This window comes from Lithobates pipiens, unplaced genomic scaffold (assembly GCF_037356315.1).
Source record: "Lithobates pipiens isolate NorthernLeopardFrog02 unplaced genomic scaffold, aLitPip1_a1.2 Scaffold_8, whole genome shotgun sequence".
NCBI lineage: Eukaryota > Metazoa > Chordata > Amphibia > Anura > Ranidae > Lithobates > Lithobates pipiens.
The window spans coordinates 640,431,629-640,447,456 of record NW_027507903.1 but is presented as its reverse complement, the minus strand read 5'-3'; the positions used below and the strand labels follow the sequence as shown (position 1 = coordinate 640,447,456).

General features: G+C 47.3%; 1 protein-coding gene across 2 annotated transcripts in view; it reads left to right on the top strand.

The window, feature by feature from the left end:
* NYAP1 (neuronal tyrosine phosphorylated phosphoinositide-3-kinase adaptor 1) overlaps positions 1 to 15,828 on the top strand; it is a 59,527-nt gene that overhangs the window by 30,806 nt on the left and 12,893 nt on the right. The window contains exons 5-7 of one of the 2 annotated variants that reach the window (XM_077470905.1): positions 1,171 to 2,259; positions 6,495 to 6,683; positions 14,160 to 14,239. In XM_077470905.1, coding sequence (XP_077327031.1) covers positions 1,171 to 2,259; positions 6,495 to 6,683; positions 14,160 to 14,239 — 1,358 coding nt within the window. The remainder of the gene's footprint in view (positions 1 to 1,170; positions 2,260 to 6,494; positions 6,684 to 14,159; positions 14,240 to 15,828) is intronic. The other variant, XM_077470906.1, reaches the window with a different exon arrangement.

The window sequence follows — 15,828 nt, the reverse complement described above, 5'->3', positions numbered from 1 at the left end:
TTGTAGCACCAAGAAAGCGTCATGGGGCATCATTTTTGAAGCAAAGCAAATGCAGCGTTTGAACAGGACTGTAAGGTAACCATTTTTTTAGTGTAGGGCAGGGATATGCAATTAGTGGACCTCCAGCTGTTGCAAAACTACAAGTCCCATCATGCCTTGGTTGAAATGGATGGACTGGTGTCTTTATTCCACCTTACTAACTATGCCTCTGCCTCTGGATGTCATGCTTGTGGCTGTCAGAGTCTTGCTATGCCTCATGGGAATTGTAGTTCCGTAACAGCTGGAGGTCCGCTAATTGCATATCCCTGGTGTAGGGGCTTTGGTTGGCATTCAAGGTGCTTTAAAAAAAAATGTGTCCAATGCAACAATTTGAAGCACTTGTAAACAAGCCCCTAAGGCTCGGTTCACACAGGGGCAACACGACTTTCAACACGACTTTTGGACGCAACTTGGACGCAACTTGGACGCGACTTGGACATGACTTACAACACTACTTTAAGTCACCCCAGGCCAGACGACTTGCCGTGGCCAATCAGAGAATGAGCTCTCAGGGGGGAACTCCTTTTGAGAGCTGACAATTCTGTCAGAGTCGCCTCCGTATAGATGGAGATCCGACTTGGAGGCGACCTCCATTGAAATCAATGGGTACCGGTCACCTACAAGTTGGATTGAAGTAGTACAGGAACCTTTTCTGAAGTCGGAGCGACTTCAGTAGTGTGCATTAAGACGGCTCTCATTCACTTACATTGATTTCTACATGTTGTGCGACCTGAGGTGACTTGGGGCGACTTGAAGTCGGATCTGAGTCGCCCCTGTGTGAACCGGCTCTAAGGGTTGTTGGGCGTATTCTGCTTAATAACTGGGCAGTGTGGTGGGATCTACTTTGAGTAGGGTCGTTGCTCAAGTTCAGAACAGCTAGTTGAGGTGCTATGGACATTTACTACGCATGCTTTATTAACTATGTCTAACTAGGAGGCCACACAAGAAACCCAGAAAACATTGGAGGGATTTCAACCTTTTGCTGACCAAGGAACACTTTCAGATTGCCCAGATAGAACTTGAGCTGGAAAGGGAAGTCCAGCCTGAAATTAACGTTGGAAAGCAAACTAAGTTAACAATAAAAAATAAATAAAAAATCCTATGAAAATCTCATGTTACTTTCTTTTGTAGGGTCCCTAAAAAGTGCCTCTGACTCTCGCCGGTTGCCACCGCAGAAGCCACAGCGCAGCCCACACACACATCTCTCAGCTTCATTTGATGAGGCCTATGCCAATCGTCCAGCCTCTTCATCCGCCATTCTAAATCCCAACACTCGCGCCTCTTCACCTTCTCCCGAAGAACCTGTCTACATTGAGATGGTCGGCAATGTCTCCCGAAGACCTCCACCCCCTCCCACCCCAGCTCCAACAGAAGAAGAGTCAGATGGTGAAGAAGAGGCTATATATGAAGAAATGAAATACCCAGTCCATGAAGAGCACCCATCCATCCCTCGTCATCCTCAGCGTCGCCGACCACCGCCACCTAGAACTCCTGAGGTTGACATTCCTCCCCCATTTCCAAATCTTCTGCAGCACAGACCTCCTCTTCTGGGTGAGCCATCTGGCAAAGGCCAAAAAGTCACAAAACCGTCACAGCCTGTGTCATCCAAGCTGCCAGTGCCCCACAAAGAGGTGCCTTCCATAGCGTCCTCATCTGTTCACCTGCCGCCATCCGGTCGCGCCCGCAGCCACTCAACCCCACTACCACCTCAAAACTCTGTCCAGCGCAGGCCAGACTCTGAAATCCCACGTGGGTCAGCTTTCTTACAGGAAAAAGGGGGATCCATGTTGCCTATTCCTCATGGACATGCTCGGGACAAAGCTCTTTCCTACACCATGGTATATTCTTCCGTCAAGGTGACACATTCACTCCTACCAGCCTCACAATTAGAGGAAAAGACTGAGAGGGAAATTTCAGTCTTGTCCGGACTCATCTGCCCAGCATCCCGTGCAGGAGCAGGGACGCCAATCCCCAGTCGACCTCCGTCAGCACACCTCCACCAGGTACAAGGGGAGCAGGCTTCTCCTCCTGTCTGGACGTACCCTGCAAGCAAGAGACCACCAGCATATGAGAACAGCATAAAGGGCTCAAGAACACCCATCGTTCAGGCCTCAGAACCTCGTGGAAGTGGAACAGGACAGATGGAAGATAACCGAGCAGGTTCAGTGTGGGAGTTACAAAGAAGGATGTCATGTGGCCGTAGAAGTCAACTTGGAGAACGTAAGTCAATAAATCTAGCTTTGGGGGTATCTGTGGTCTAAGTAGCCATGTCGTCTTTGCCAAGCTAGTGAAATTGTTCTAGGCCAGGGCCTTTTTTTCCCTTGTATGCACCCCGCCAGTTAGCAAATGACCACAAGGAAGGATGCTATACACTATGTTACCAAAAGTATTGGGACACCTGCCTTTCCTGCAGTAGGGTTCAATATTGAGTTGCCCCCTCCCTTGGTGGTGTTTTCCTGTGGCTTCCTAGCACTCCATTCCTCACTTCACTCAGCCAACTTCTCCCCGGCAGCATGTGACCTCAGCCTATATAGGAGGCCCGCCCCCTGCCAACACCAGTTAGCGACTGGTCAGGGCTCTTACATGACACTCCAGCTCTAGGCCCAGCCTCTCTTCCAGAATATTCTCCCTGGAAGCAGGGGAGGCGCCTCAGAACTGAAGTACAGGTGGTCACACTCACTGCTACACTAACCACTCCCAGACCCAAGATCAAAACAGAAAGGCCTAGCTTGCAGCACAGGCCTGCCTAAATTTTCCTGTGCTGAACAACCTAGTAAAATAACCCTTATGCCGCGTACACACGATCAAACTATCCAGCGGAAAAGTCCGAAAACTGTCCACCAGACTGGCATTCCGGCGGACAATGCGGCCGTGTGTGTGCTAGTCTGCCGTACTTTTGAAATGAACGGACTTTCCCGCACGGAGAAAACTCCGTTCATTTTGAGCGTGGCTCCAGGTAGCTGGGACTAGCGAAGGAAGTCAATGTCGCCGCCTTCGGCCCCGTCACCTGGTATGGACTTAAAGGGGAAGCCCTACGCCGACAAAAACGGCGTATGGGCCCCCCCTAGGTCCATATCAGACCCTTATCCGAGCACGCTACCCCGGCCAGGCAGGAAAGGGCGTGGGGACGAACGAGCGCCCCCCGTCCTGAGCTGTACCAGGCTGCGTGCCCTCAACACCCCAAAGCACCTTGTCCCCATGTTGATGAGGACAAGGGCCCCTTCCCGACAACCCTGGCCATTGGTTGTCAGGGTCTGCGGGAGGGGGGCTTATCGGATTCAGGGAGCCCCCTTTAATAAGGGGGCCCCCAGATCCCAGCCCCCCACCCTATGTAAATGAGTATGGGGTACAATGTACCCTTACCCATTCACCTGTGAAAAAAATTAAAATAAAACACACAAGGGTTTAAAATAATTTATTGCACAGCTGCGGGGGTCTTCTTCCGTCTTGGGGGGGTCTTCTCACTGGACTTATTTTATAAGGTAATAATCCGAGGTAGTGCAAGTCCTTTAGAGTCCATGACTGGCATTAATCCATTAAGGCACAAGTCTGTGAGTATCAGCTATAAGTCCATGGGTGTCTCCAAGCTTTCCCACACCAGGAACCCCGACTAGGCTATCACCCCCCCAGAGGGGGTTATCCTTTTCCAGCAGAGTAACCAGCTACATTTTGGCAGTATTTCTCGGGAACCAACATAGGGGCTTAGAGATGACCTCCTTTTATTTTGGTTGACCTGTAGGGGGTGGTAACCTTCCCAAAAATGGCAGCAAAAGCGTTAACCCCTACAACCTGGTTACCCCCTAGCTCTAAGGTAAACCTGAGGAAAACATCAAAACGTTGTACCATTTGGCACCTGGCTGGCTCAACTAACATGAGGAAATGAGCACAGCCAGGGAAAACAAGTGCTTACACAGGCGGACACATTAAGCCCTTGTAGGCACCTATCTTAAATGGAAGAAAAAACTGCGCTAATAATCAAATTCACATAGAAACAGCAGCAGCTCTTCTGTGAAATATGGGCTGAAATATGGGCACAGTACAAAAATGGTTAGCTTTACAAGAGTCGCGCTACTGCGACTTGAGTAAATACACCAAATCAAAAGTGATCCAATAAAGTCCTTAAGTGGTATGATGATAAATATCCTAATGCCGCGTACACACGATTGGAATTTCAGCTAACAAAAGACCGATGAGAGCTTATCATGGGAAAATGCGACCGTGTGTATGCTCCATCGGAATTTAGCTGACCGAATTCCCGACAGCAAAAAATTGAGCATGTTCTCAATTTTCCCGATGGAAAAACTTTCTATTGGAAATTCCAATCGTGTGTATGCAATTCCAACACGCAAAAACTCACGCATGCTCAGATTCAACTACAAGATGGAGGCTATTGGCTACTAGGTATTGAACTTCCCTTCTTTAGTCCCGTTGTACGTGTTGTACGTCACCACGTTCTTGGCGGTCGGAATTTGGTGTGACCGTGTGTAGGCAAGACAGTTTGAGAAGAATTCCGTCTGAATTCCGACGGGAAAACCATAGAAAACCATCAGAGCTTTTTCCAACGAGAATTCCGATCGTGTGTACGCGGTCCATAGTCCATAACACCTCCTTCCACCACCTTGGAGTGTATAGTCTACAGAACAAACCACCACCACAATGGATGAAATGCTTGCTTATCAGCTTTCCTAGACCTCCCATCACAGAAGATCAAAAGCGCTTGTGGCTGCAAACCCAGACAGGGCCTCCAAGCATCATCTTGCAGTCATTCTCCCCCATACAAAACGCGTAGGGAGGAGCGACGTGCTGATGTCACCACAATCGTAGAGTCCAGGACAGATGGGTGCTGTTCCTATTGCCGGCTGGCATACTGATTTGAAACTGCAAGTTTGAATTGCTTTGATGTAAGTAAAATTTTTAACCTAGTTAAAGCGGAAGTTAAACCCATACATGCCAGAAATGTAACACTACCATTGGTCGCGCTCTCAACCAAACTGTTAAGCCATCCAATGGCTGGTGTCTGAACTGACCAGCATCATGACAGTTGTAGATTAAACAGAGGCAAAGATGGCAGCTTCCTTGGCTGAAAACGATAGAGGGGTTTACTTCCACTTTAATGAAAGTTTTATATGGATGCCATGTGGAGCCTTTATATTTTTGGGTACCATCAATGACGATACTATTCAGATGACCGAGTTGCATGTCGGAAGAGGATTGATAGATGATGCGTGGAGGCCCTGGCTGGGTTTGTAGCCACAGGCGCTTTTGACCTTCTGTGATGGGAGGTCTATGAAAGCTGATAAGCAAGCATTTCATCCACTGTGGTGGAGGTTCTTTCTGCATACGATACACTCCAAGGTGGTGGAGGGACAGGGGTGTAACTATAGGGGATGCAGCAGTCGCCACCGCAACTGGGCCCTGTGCTGCAGGGGGCCCATGCAGCCCCCTCTACATATAGTCGGCAGCAGCATAGGCAGCTAGGGGTACCAGTGCACCATGCACACGGGTGGCTGGAGGTGAAGGGTGACTAGCAGAGCTCCATGCTCGACTGTCGCACTGGCTGCTCTTTAGTTGTGCATTCCCTGCATGACCTGTGTCCTCGGCCGGCTCATCAGAGTACCCCTCTCCTACTCCATGCATTGCCGCTCAGTCCGATGTCTGTTCTCCCCAGCCAGAGTGAAAAAAAAAAACTACTGATGCCAGTGGTTGAACTACAGGGCTCACAAAGGTCATACCTGTGACCACGCCCTGGAGTTCCACCGCCGGACTCGGAGGGAAGGGAACGGGCTGGGGTTCAGGGGCGCCCTTCATGGTTTCTTGCATCGGGGCCCTGAAGGTTCTAGTTACGCCACTGTGGAGGGAGGTGTTTTAGACTAAGAATATTTATAATCACACCACTTAGTTATCATACACTGCTGATACCACTATCAAAAGACACCTAAAATAAGAAAATTCATGGCAATTGCACAAGCAACCGTAAGATTAACACCATTTGACTTCCCCACCATAAGGCATGAATGATCACACAAGGACCAAAGTTTGGTAAATTCCCCATCTGATGTCCAGTTAACAGTGGAATGATTCTAAGAAATGGATATTTGATGGATAACCATAACCTTACAACCAAGGATTAAAGACCTGCTTGTCCTACCTCGTATCTCCACACCACTAGGACCCACCACAAGCTTGGCCAACAGTATGTAGATAAAGGTTCCTTCTTTACTTCCATAGAAAGCTTGACCTGCCACACAAATCTTCCCCTTCCATGAAAATGTGGGTGGTTTAGCAAGCAATTCCAACATTTTGATGACTGTTTAATGAACCCCCTACACTTACAAGTTGCCCACAAGCAAAGGACTGGATCTGCTTAATGGCCTTCTTTTATCAGGCGATGCATGGCCACCTAAAGGACAGGACAGCGCGGTCTGTTGATGACAACTAAGACTTTTTCTTTCCAGCAATTACAGACGGCTCCCGCATCTGGAACGGGAACGCTGGGAGGTCGGAGAAGGGGGCCCATACACCTGTAGTGTCCGGGATTCCTGTTCGGAGTCAGCAGAGCCTGGACAGTGCGATGGCCCGAGGGGTAACCAGAACTGGGCTTCCTGTGCCATGCCAGACCTTCCCAGCATGTCATCGGAGTACAGGTATTCCTTATGGATTTTATGGGATAATTGGGATATTGCTAAGCTGACAATTGTATAGCTCATAAAGTGAGTCATAAGCTGTTCCTTTTAGTCAGTCCTTCCAGAGGATTTCTATAGCCTTGGATACTATAGATACTGTACCCTCGGGGGCTCTCAGTTGCTTGGATATAGTGACTTGACAGTGACTCGATAGTGACAGTGACTTGAAAAAGTATTCATACCCCACATTTTGTCATGTTAAACCAAAAACATAAATGGTTTTTATTGGGATTTTATGTGATGCACCAACAGAAAGTGGTACCTAATTGTGAAGTGGAAGGAAAATGATAAATTGATAAAATTTTACAATTTTTTTTACAAATAAATATGTAAAAAGTGTGGGGGGGCATTTGTATTCAGCCCCCTTTGGTCTGATACCCCTAACTAAAATCCAGTGGAACCAATTGCCTTCAGAAATCGCCTTATTAGTAAATAAAGTCCACCTGTGTGTAATTTAATCTCAGTATAAATACAGCTGTTCTGTGAAGCCCTCAAAGTCTGTTAGAGAATCTTTAGTGAACAAACAGAATCATGAAGGCCAAGGGACACACCAGACAGGTCAGGGATAAAGTTGTGGAGAAGTTTAAAGCAGGGTTAGGTTATATAAAAAAAATATCCCAAGCTTTGAACGTCTCACGGAGCTCTGTACAATCCATCATCCGAAAATGGAAAGAGTATGGCACAACTGGAAACCTACCAAGACATGGCCGTCCACCTAAACTGACCGGCCGGGCAAGGAGAGCATTCATCAGAGAAGCAGCCAAGAGGTCCATGGTAACTCTGGAGGAGCTGCAGAGATCCACAGCTCAGGTGGGAGAATCTGTCCACAGGACAACTATTAGGCCGCGTACACACGCGGGGACTGTTCGCTCAACTTTGTCCGTCAAACAGTTTCAGTGAACAGTCCGCTCAAAATTAGCATGGACGGACTTGCCCACACACGACGAACGAACAGTTTGCTGAAACCGTGCGCGATGACGTGAACGGCACGTACGACGGGACGGAAAATACGACGTCCTATACACTGCATTACAACTTTCGGCGTGTAAATCCTTTCTGAGCATGCGCGGAACTTAGTTTGACGAACAAGCCTACACACGAGGGAACTGTTCGCTGAAACCAAGTTTCAGCGGACAGTTTTTCGGAATTTCCGAAAAACTTTGTTCAGCAGACTGTTCGCTGAAACTGTCCGCTGAAAGCCCACACACGGGCGGACTGTCCGCCGAAACACTGTTCAGCGGACAAAGTTGGGCGAACAGTCCCCGCGTGTGTACGCGGCCTTAGTCGTGATCTCCACAAATCTGCCCTTTATGGAAGAGTGGCAAGAAGAAAGCTATTGGTGAAAGAAAGCCATAAGAAGTCAGTTTGCAGTTTGTGAGAAGCCATGTGGGGGACACAGCAAACATGTGGAAGAAGGTGCTCTGGTCAGATGAGACCAAAATGTAACTTTTTGGCCTAAAAGTAAAAGTGTGGTGGAAAACTACCACTGCACATCACCCTGAACACACCAACATGGTGGTGGCAGAATCGTGTTGTGGGGACGCTTTTCTTCAGCAGGGACAGGGAAGCTGGTCAGAGTTGATGGGAAGATGGATGGAGCCAAATACAGGACAATCTCAGAAGAAAACCTGTTAGAGTCTGTAAAAGGCTTGAGACTAGGGGGAGGTTCACCTTCCAGCAGGACAACGACCTGAAACATACAGCCAGAGCTACAAAGGAATGGTTTAGATCAAATCATATTCATGTGTTAGAATGGCCCAGTCAAAGTCCAGACCTAAATCCAATTGAGAATCTGTGGCAAGACTTGAAAATTGCTGTCCACAGACACTCTCCATCCAATCCGACAGAGCTTGAGATGTTTTGAAAAGAAGAATGGGCAAAAATGTCCCTCTCTAGATGGGCAAAGCTGGTAGAGACATCCCCAAAAAGACTTGCAGCTGTAATTGCAGTGAAAGGCGGTTCTACAAAATATTGACTCCGGGGGGCGCCATACAAATGTACCCCCCACACTTTTCGCATATATATTTGTAGACATTTTTGAAAACCATTTATCATTTTCCTTCCACTTCACAATTATGTGCCACTTTGTGTTGGTCTAGCACATAAAATCCCAATAAAAATACATTTATGTTTTTGGTTGTAACATGACATAATGTGCAGAATTTCAAGGGGTATGAATACTTTTTCAAGGCACTGTAAGACAGAGTACTTTTAGATGCTCTCTGCAGTTTTAGACGGACAGCACAGTCCTTTCAGAAGGTCTGTGTAGGCTTAGATGGAGAAAACAGTGTTTTCAGAGGATCTCTATTGGCTAAAATGGACAGAACACCCCTTTCTTCCAAATAGATACAGGGTATGTTTGGTGGGAGATTATTCCATCCATGTTGTATGAAAAAAAAAAAAAAAATCTGAGAGTGTATGGCCAGATTGGCTGTCTGTAGGCTTTGATAGACAACACAACCCTTTCTCAGACTTACTGGATGGAGAGCACAGTCCTTTCAGGGTCTCTCTGTAGGCTTAGATTGAGAGCATAGTCAATTTAGAGGTTCTCTGAAGGCTTAGAAGGAGATCACAGTCCTTTCAGAAGTTCTTTGAGGGCTAAGATGAAAAGTTCAGTCCTTGCAGAAGTTCTTTGTAGGCTTAGATGGAGATGGTCCTTTCACATGTTCTTTGATAACTTAGATGGAGAACACCGTTCTTTCAGTGGTTTTCTGACCTGTTTAGAGACAATCTGTAGTCTTCGATGGAGAGCACAGTCCTTTTGGTGTTACCCCATATGCCTTAGATGGAGAGCACAGTCCTTTCAGTTTTTGCCCTATATGCCTTAGATGGAGAGCACAGTCCTTTCGGTGTTTGCCCTATATGCCTTAGATGGAGAGCACAGTCTTTTCGGTGTTTGCCCTATAGGCCTTAGATGGAGAGCACAGTCTTTTCGGTGTTTGCCCTATAGGCCTTAGATGGAGAGCACAGTCTTTTCGGTGTTTGCCCTATATGCCTTAGATGGAGAGCACAGTCTTTTCAGTGTTTCCCCTATATGCCTTAGATGGAGAGCACAGTCCTTTCGGTGTTTGCCCTATATGCCTTAGATGGAGAGCACAGTCTTTTCGGTGTTTGCCCTATAGGCCTTAGATGGAGAGCACAGTCCTTTCGGTGTTTGCCCCATATGCCTTAGATGGAGAGCACAGTCCTTTCGGTGTTTCCCCTATATGCCTTAGATGGAGAGCACAGTCCTTTCGGTGTTTCCCCTATATGCCTTAGATGGAGAGCACAGTCCTTTCAGTTTTTGTCCTATATGCCTTAGATGGAGAGCACAGTCCTTTCGGTATTTGCCCCATATGCCTTAGATGGAGAGCACAGTCCTTTCGGTGTTTCCCCTATATGCCTTAGATGGAGAGCACAGTCCTTTTGGTGTTTGCCCTATAGGCCTTAGATGGAGAGCACAGTCCTTTCAGTGTTTCCCCTATATGCCTTAGATGGAGAGCACAGTCCTTTCAGTGTTTCCCCTATACGCCTTAGATGGAGAGCACAGTCCTTTCAGTGTTTCCCCTATACGCCTTAGATGGAGAGCACAGTCCTTTCAGTGTTTGTCCTATATGCCTTAGATGGAGAGCACAGTCCTTTCAGTGTTTGTCCTATATGCCTTAGATGGAGAGCACAGTCCTTTCAGTGTTTCCCCTATACGCCTTAGATGGAGAGCACAGTCCTTTCGGTGTTTGCCCTATAGGCCTTAGATGGAGAGCACAGTCCTTTCAGTTTTTGTCCTATATGCCTTAGATGGAGAGCACAGTCCTTTCAGTGTTTCCCCTATACGCCTTAGATGGAGAGCACGGTCCTTTCAGTGTTTCCCCTATATGCCTTAGATGGAGAGCACAGTCCTTTCGGTGTTTGCCCTATAGGCCTTAGATGGAGAGCACAGTCCTTTCAGTTTTTGTCCTATATGCCTTAGATGGAGAGCACAGTCCTTTCGGTATTTGCCCCATATGCCTTAGATGGAGAGCACAGTCCTTTCAGTTTTTGCCCTATATGCCTTAGATGGAGAGCACAGTCCTTTCGGTGTTTGCCCTATATGCCTTAGATGGAGAGCACAGTCTTTTCGGTGTTTGCCCTATAGGCCTTAGATGGAGAGCACAGTCTTTTCGGTGTTTGCCCTATAGGCCTTAGATGGAGAGCACAGTCTTTTCGGTGTTTGCCCTATATGCCTTAGATGGAGAGCACAGTCTTTTCAGTGTTTCCCCTATATGCCTTAGATGGAGAGCACAGTCCTTTCGGTGTTTGCCCTATATGCCTTAGATGGAGAGCACAGTCTTTTCGGTGTTTGCCCTATAGGCCTTAGATGGAGAGCACAGTCCTTTCGGTGTTTGCCCCATATGCCTTAGATGGAGAGCACAGTCCTTTCGGTGTTTCCCCTATATGCCTTAGATGGAGAGCACAGTCCTTTCGGTGTTTCCCCTATATGCCTTAGATGGAGAGCACAGTCCTTTCAGTTTTTGTCCTATATGCCTTAGATGGAGAGCACAGTCCTTTCGGTATTTGCCCCATATGCCTTAGATGGAGAGCACAGTCCTTTCGGTGTTTCCCCTATATGCCTTAGATGGAGAGCACAGTCCTTTTGGTGTTTGCCCTATAGGCCTTAGATGGAGAGCACAGTCCTTTCAGTGTTTCCCCTATATGCCTTAGATGGAGAGCACAGTCCTTTCAGTGTTTCCCCTATACGCCTTAGATGGAGAGCACAGTCCTTTCAGTGTTTCCCCTATACGCCTTAGATGGAGAGCACAGTCCTTTCAGTGTTTGTCCTATATGCCTTAGATGGAGAGCACAGTCCTTTCAGTGTTTGTCCTATATGCCTTAGATGGAGAGCACAGTCCTTTCAGTGTTTCCCCTATACGCCTTAGATGGAGAGCACAGTCCTTTCGGTGTTTGCCCTATAGGCCTTAGATGGAGAGCACAGTCCTTTCAGTTTTTGTCCTATATGCCTTAGATGGAGAGCACAGTCCTTTCAGTGTTTCCCCTATACGCCTTAGATGGAGAGCACGGTCCTTTCAGTGTTTCCCCTATATGCCTTAGATGGAGAGCACAGTCCTTTCGGTGTTTGCCCTATAGGCCTTAGATGGAGAGCACAGTCCTTTCAGTTTTTGTCCTATATGCCTTAGATGGAGAGCACAGTCCTTTCGGTATTTGCCCCATATGCCTTAGATGGAGAGCACAGTCCTTTCGGTGTTTCCCCTATATGCCTTAGATGGAGAGCACAGTCCTTTCAGTGTTTCCCCTATATGCCTTAGATGGAGAGCACAGTCCTTTCGGTATTTGCCCCATATGCCTTAGATGGAGAGCACAGTCCTTTCGGTGTTTCCCCTATATGCCTTAGATGGAGAGCACAGTCCTTTCGGTGTTTGCCCTATAGGCCTTAGATGGAGAGCACAGTCCTTTCAGTGTTTCCCCTATATGCCTTAGATGGAGAGCACAGTCCTTTCAGTGTTTCCCCTATATGCCTTAGATGGAGAGCACAGTCCTTTCGGTGTTTGCCCTATAGGCCTTAGATGGAGAGCACAGTCCTTTCAGTGTTTCCCCTATATGCCTTAGATGGAGAGCACAGTCCTTTCAGTGTTTCCCCTATATGCCTTAGATGGAGAGCACAGTCCTTTCAGTGTTTCCCCTATACGCCTTAGATGGAGAGCACAGTCCTTTCGGTGTTTGCCCTATAGGCCTTAGATGGAGAGCACAGTCCTTTCAGTTTTTGTCCTATATGCCTTAGATGGAGAGCACAGTCCTTTCAGTGTTTCCCCTATACGCCTTAGATGGAGAGCACAGTCCTTTCGGTGTTTGCCCTATATGCCTTAGATGGAGAGCACGGTCCTTTCAGTGTTTCCCCTATATGCCTTAGATGGAGAGCACAGTCCTTTCAGTTTTTGTCCTATATGCCTTAGATGGAGAGCACGGTCCTTTCAGTGTTTCCCCTATATGCCTTAGATGGAGAGCACGGTCCTTTCAGTGTTTCCCCTATACGCCTTAGATGGAGAGCACAGTCCTTTCAGAAGTTCATTAGGCTTAGATGGAGAACTCAGTTCTTTTAGAGGTTTTCTGTCCTGTTTAGAGACATTCTGTAGGCTTTAGATGGAGTGCGCGGCTCTTTCAGAGGTTTCCTGCAGGATTAGACTGAAAGTATGGACCTTCTAGATCTAGAGTCTCTTTGTAGCTTCAAGCCAGCCGTAGACGATTCGAATCTCGGCCAGTTCAGCAGTAACCGGATGAGATTTGAACCGTGTATTGGCAGGCTGAATGTAACCAAGATAATCGATCAATCAACTTGGGGACAACCAGCTTGTCAAATTGTACAAGCGATTATTGCCTTCAGCTGTTAAAGTCACTAGCAACAGTCACTGGAGGGGGATTTCTAAAACGGGTGTACTCAGAATCTGGTGCAGCTGTGCATGGTAGCCAATCAGCTTCTAACTCCAGCTTGTTCAATTAATCTTTGGCAATAAAACCCTTGAAGCAGATTGTTTCTATGTAGAGTTTCACCAGATTTTGCACTCTCCAGTCTCACTAAACCAACCCCAATGTGTTCTCCGGGAAAACACAATGGCTGTGCGGGAGGGCTTTCGCCATCAACCGTGGCCGCAGGAAAGAAAATCTCGCTTTCTATGGCCAGCCTTTGAGCAAAAGCTTTGTACGGACTTGGAGACCTTTTTTCGGTCATGCTACTTCGACAGAAGCCGGCCAAACGGCACACACGGGCCGAATGTTGGCCAGTTTCTATGGAACTGGCCAATAACGCCCCAACATTTTGGCCCGCGTGTACTAGGCTTTAGTTGTTTAGGCTTGGGTGAAGAGAACATCAAACCTTTTACGATCTCAGTAGACTTCGTAAGAAGACAGTACTTTCAAACAAAATTTTCCATACTCGAATAAAAAAAGTAGAGTTTGTCCATCTGGTTTTCTATGGCTTTGATTAGTCCAGCTGATGGCCTATCTCTAGTTCCCGGAAAAGGTCCATCAGCCTCATAGTCTTGGGACAAAGAAAAGGACTATGGATGGTTATTCGTAGTCTTGAATTAGAAGTGAAGACCGTAAGGTTTGGCTGGAATAAGTTGCACAGATCCATTCGCCAAGCCTGCTCGCTATTCTTGGAGGAAAAGCATAGAACGAGTGACATCATTTTATTATTTTCGGGTAAATGACTAAAAAGTATGAACAAAGCCCTTCCATTGTCCTGACTCCTGACCGGGCTTTCTGGGTGAATAACCAACCGTAATGGTAAACTCTTAAATATCTTTTTATAAATGGCTCTGATATCGAATTGTAAATAGACCTCTGAAAAATGACCCATTGGTCCGCTCTCCTGCTCCTGGTCTCTACCGCCCCCTAGTGGTTACACACAGTAATGCTTTTAAAAACTGCCATTTACTTCTTCTCTTTGTCCTCCGTTTGTCCCTGCAGATTTTGGAGGTAGTTATCGCCTTGGCAGATCCGCCTCCACGTCTGGAGTGCGTCAGACCTCCGTTCAGAGGCAGAATCAGGTATTCTATGTCAACTTGCCTCTCTTGTGCTGACAGATCCCTGCAGAACATCACGCTTCGTGTGTCATGCTGTCCCCAGATCATTGCTTCTTCTTTTCCATGCATGTGGCACTTCCACTGCTCTGCTGCAGAGCATTATTGCTTCACTTCATAATGCAGATCATTGCGCCGCCTGCAGGGCATTGCTGCTGCTGTCTTTGCTGCTTTTGTTTCACGCTGCATGCAGATCATTGCTCCGCTTCATTATCCAGATCGCTGCACCACCCCGCAGAGCGTTGCTCCGCTTATTGGCACTTTGGAACCATTGCACCTTGTGTGCAGAGCGTCCCTCTGCTCCCTCGTGCAGGCCACTTCATCTGTCTGCAGGGCATTGCTTCACTTCATTGTACCGAGCAGCGCTTCCTTGGCACGCATTGTAATGCAGATCATTTCTCCTTGCTGCAGAGCAATGCTTTGCTTCATTATGCAGACCATTGCCGCTGTGTGCAGAGCATCGCTTTTCGTCATTATGCAGACCATTGCAGCTGTATGCAGAGCATGGTTTCACATTGTTATGCAGACCATTGCAACTGTGTGCAGAGCATTGCTTCACTCATTATGGAGACTATTGCAGCTGTGCAGAACATTGCCTCACTTCATTGTGCAGACCATTGCAACTGTGTGCAGAACATTGCCTCACTTATTTGTGCAGACCATTGCAACTGTGTGCAGAACATTGCCTCACTTCATTGTGCAGACCATTGCAAATGTGTGCAGAACATTGCTTCACTTTATCATGTGGACCATAGCACCTGTGTGCAGAGCAATGCTTCATGTCATTATGCAGACCATTGCAAATGTGTGCAGAACATTGCTTCACTTTATCATGTGGACCATAGCACCTGTGTGCAGAGCAATGCTTCATGTCATTATGCAGACCATTGCAAATGTGTGCAGAACATTGCTTCACTTTATCATGTGGACCATAGCACCTGTGTGCAGAGCAATGCTTCATGTCATTATGCAGACCATTGCAACGATGTGCAGAACATTACGTCACTTTATTATTCAGACCATTGCAGCTGTATGCAGAATATTGCTCCACTTCATTGTGCAGACCATTGCAACTGTGTGCAGAACATTTCTTCTCTTCATTATGCAGACCATTACAGCTGTGTGCCGAGCATTGCTTCACGTCATTATGCAGATCATTGCAGCTGTGTGCAGAGCATTGCTTCCCTTCATTATGCAGCTGTGTGCAGAGCATTGCTTCACTTCATTATGCAGACCATTGCAGCTGTATGCAGAGTATTTCTTCACTTCTTTATGCAGCCTACTGCATCTGTGTGCAGAGCATTGCTTCACTTCATTATGCAGCTGCGTGCAGAACATTGCTTCATTTCATTTCGCAGACCATTGCGGCTGTCTGCAGAGCATCGCTCCACTTCATTACGCAGACCAGTGCACCTCTACAAAAAGCAGTGCCCTGCAACCTGCCACAGGCCATTGCATCCTCTGCAGAGCATCTCTACACTTCACATTCGTGCCTTTCTATCCATCTGTGGCCACTATAGCTCTCATGCAGAGCATCTCATCCTTCAGCTCAGCAT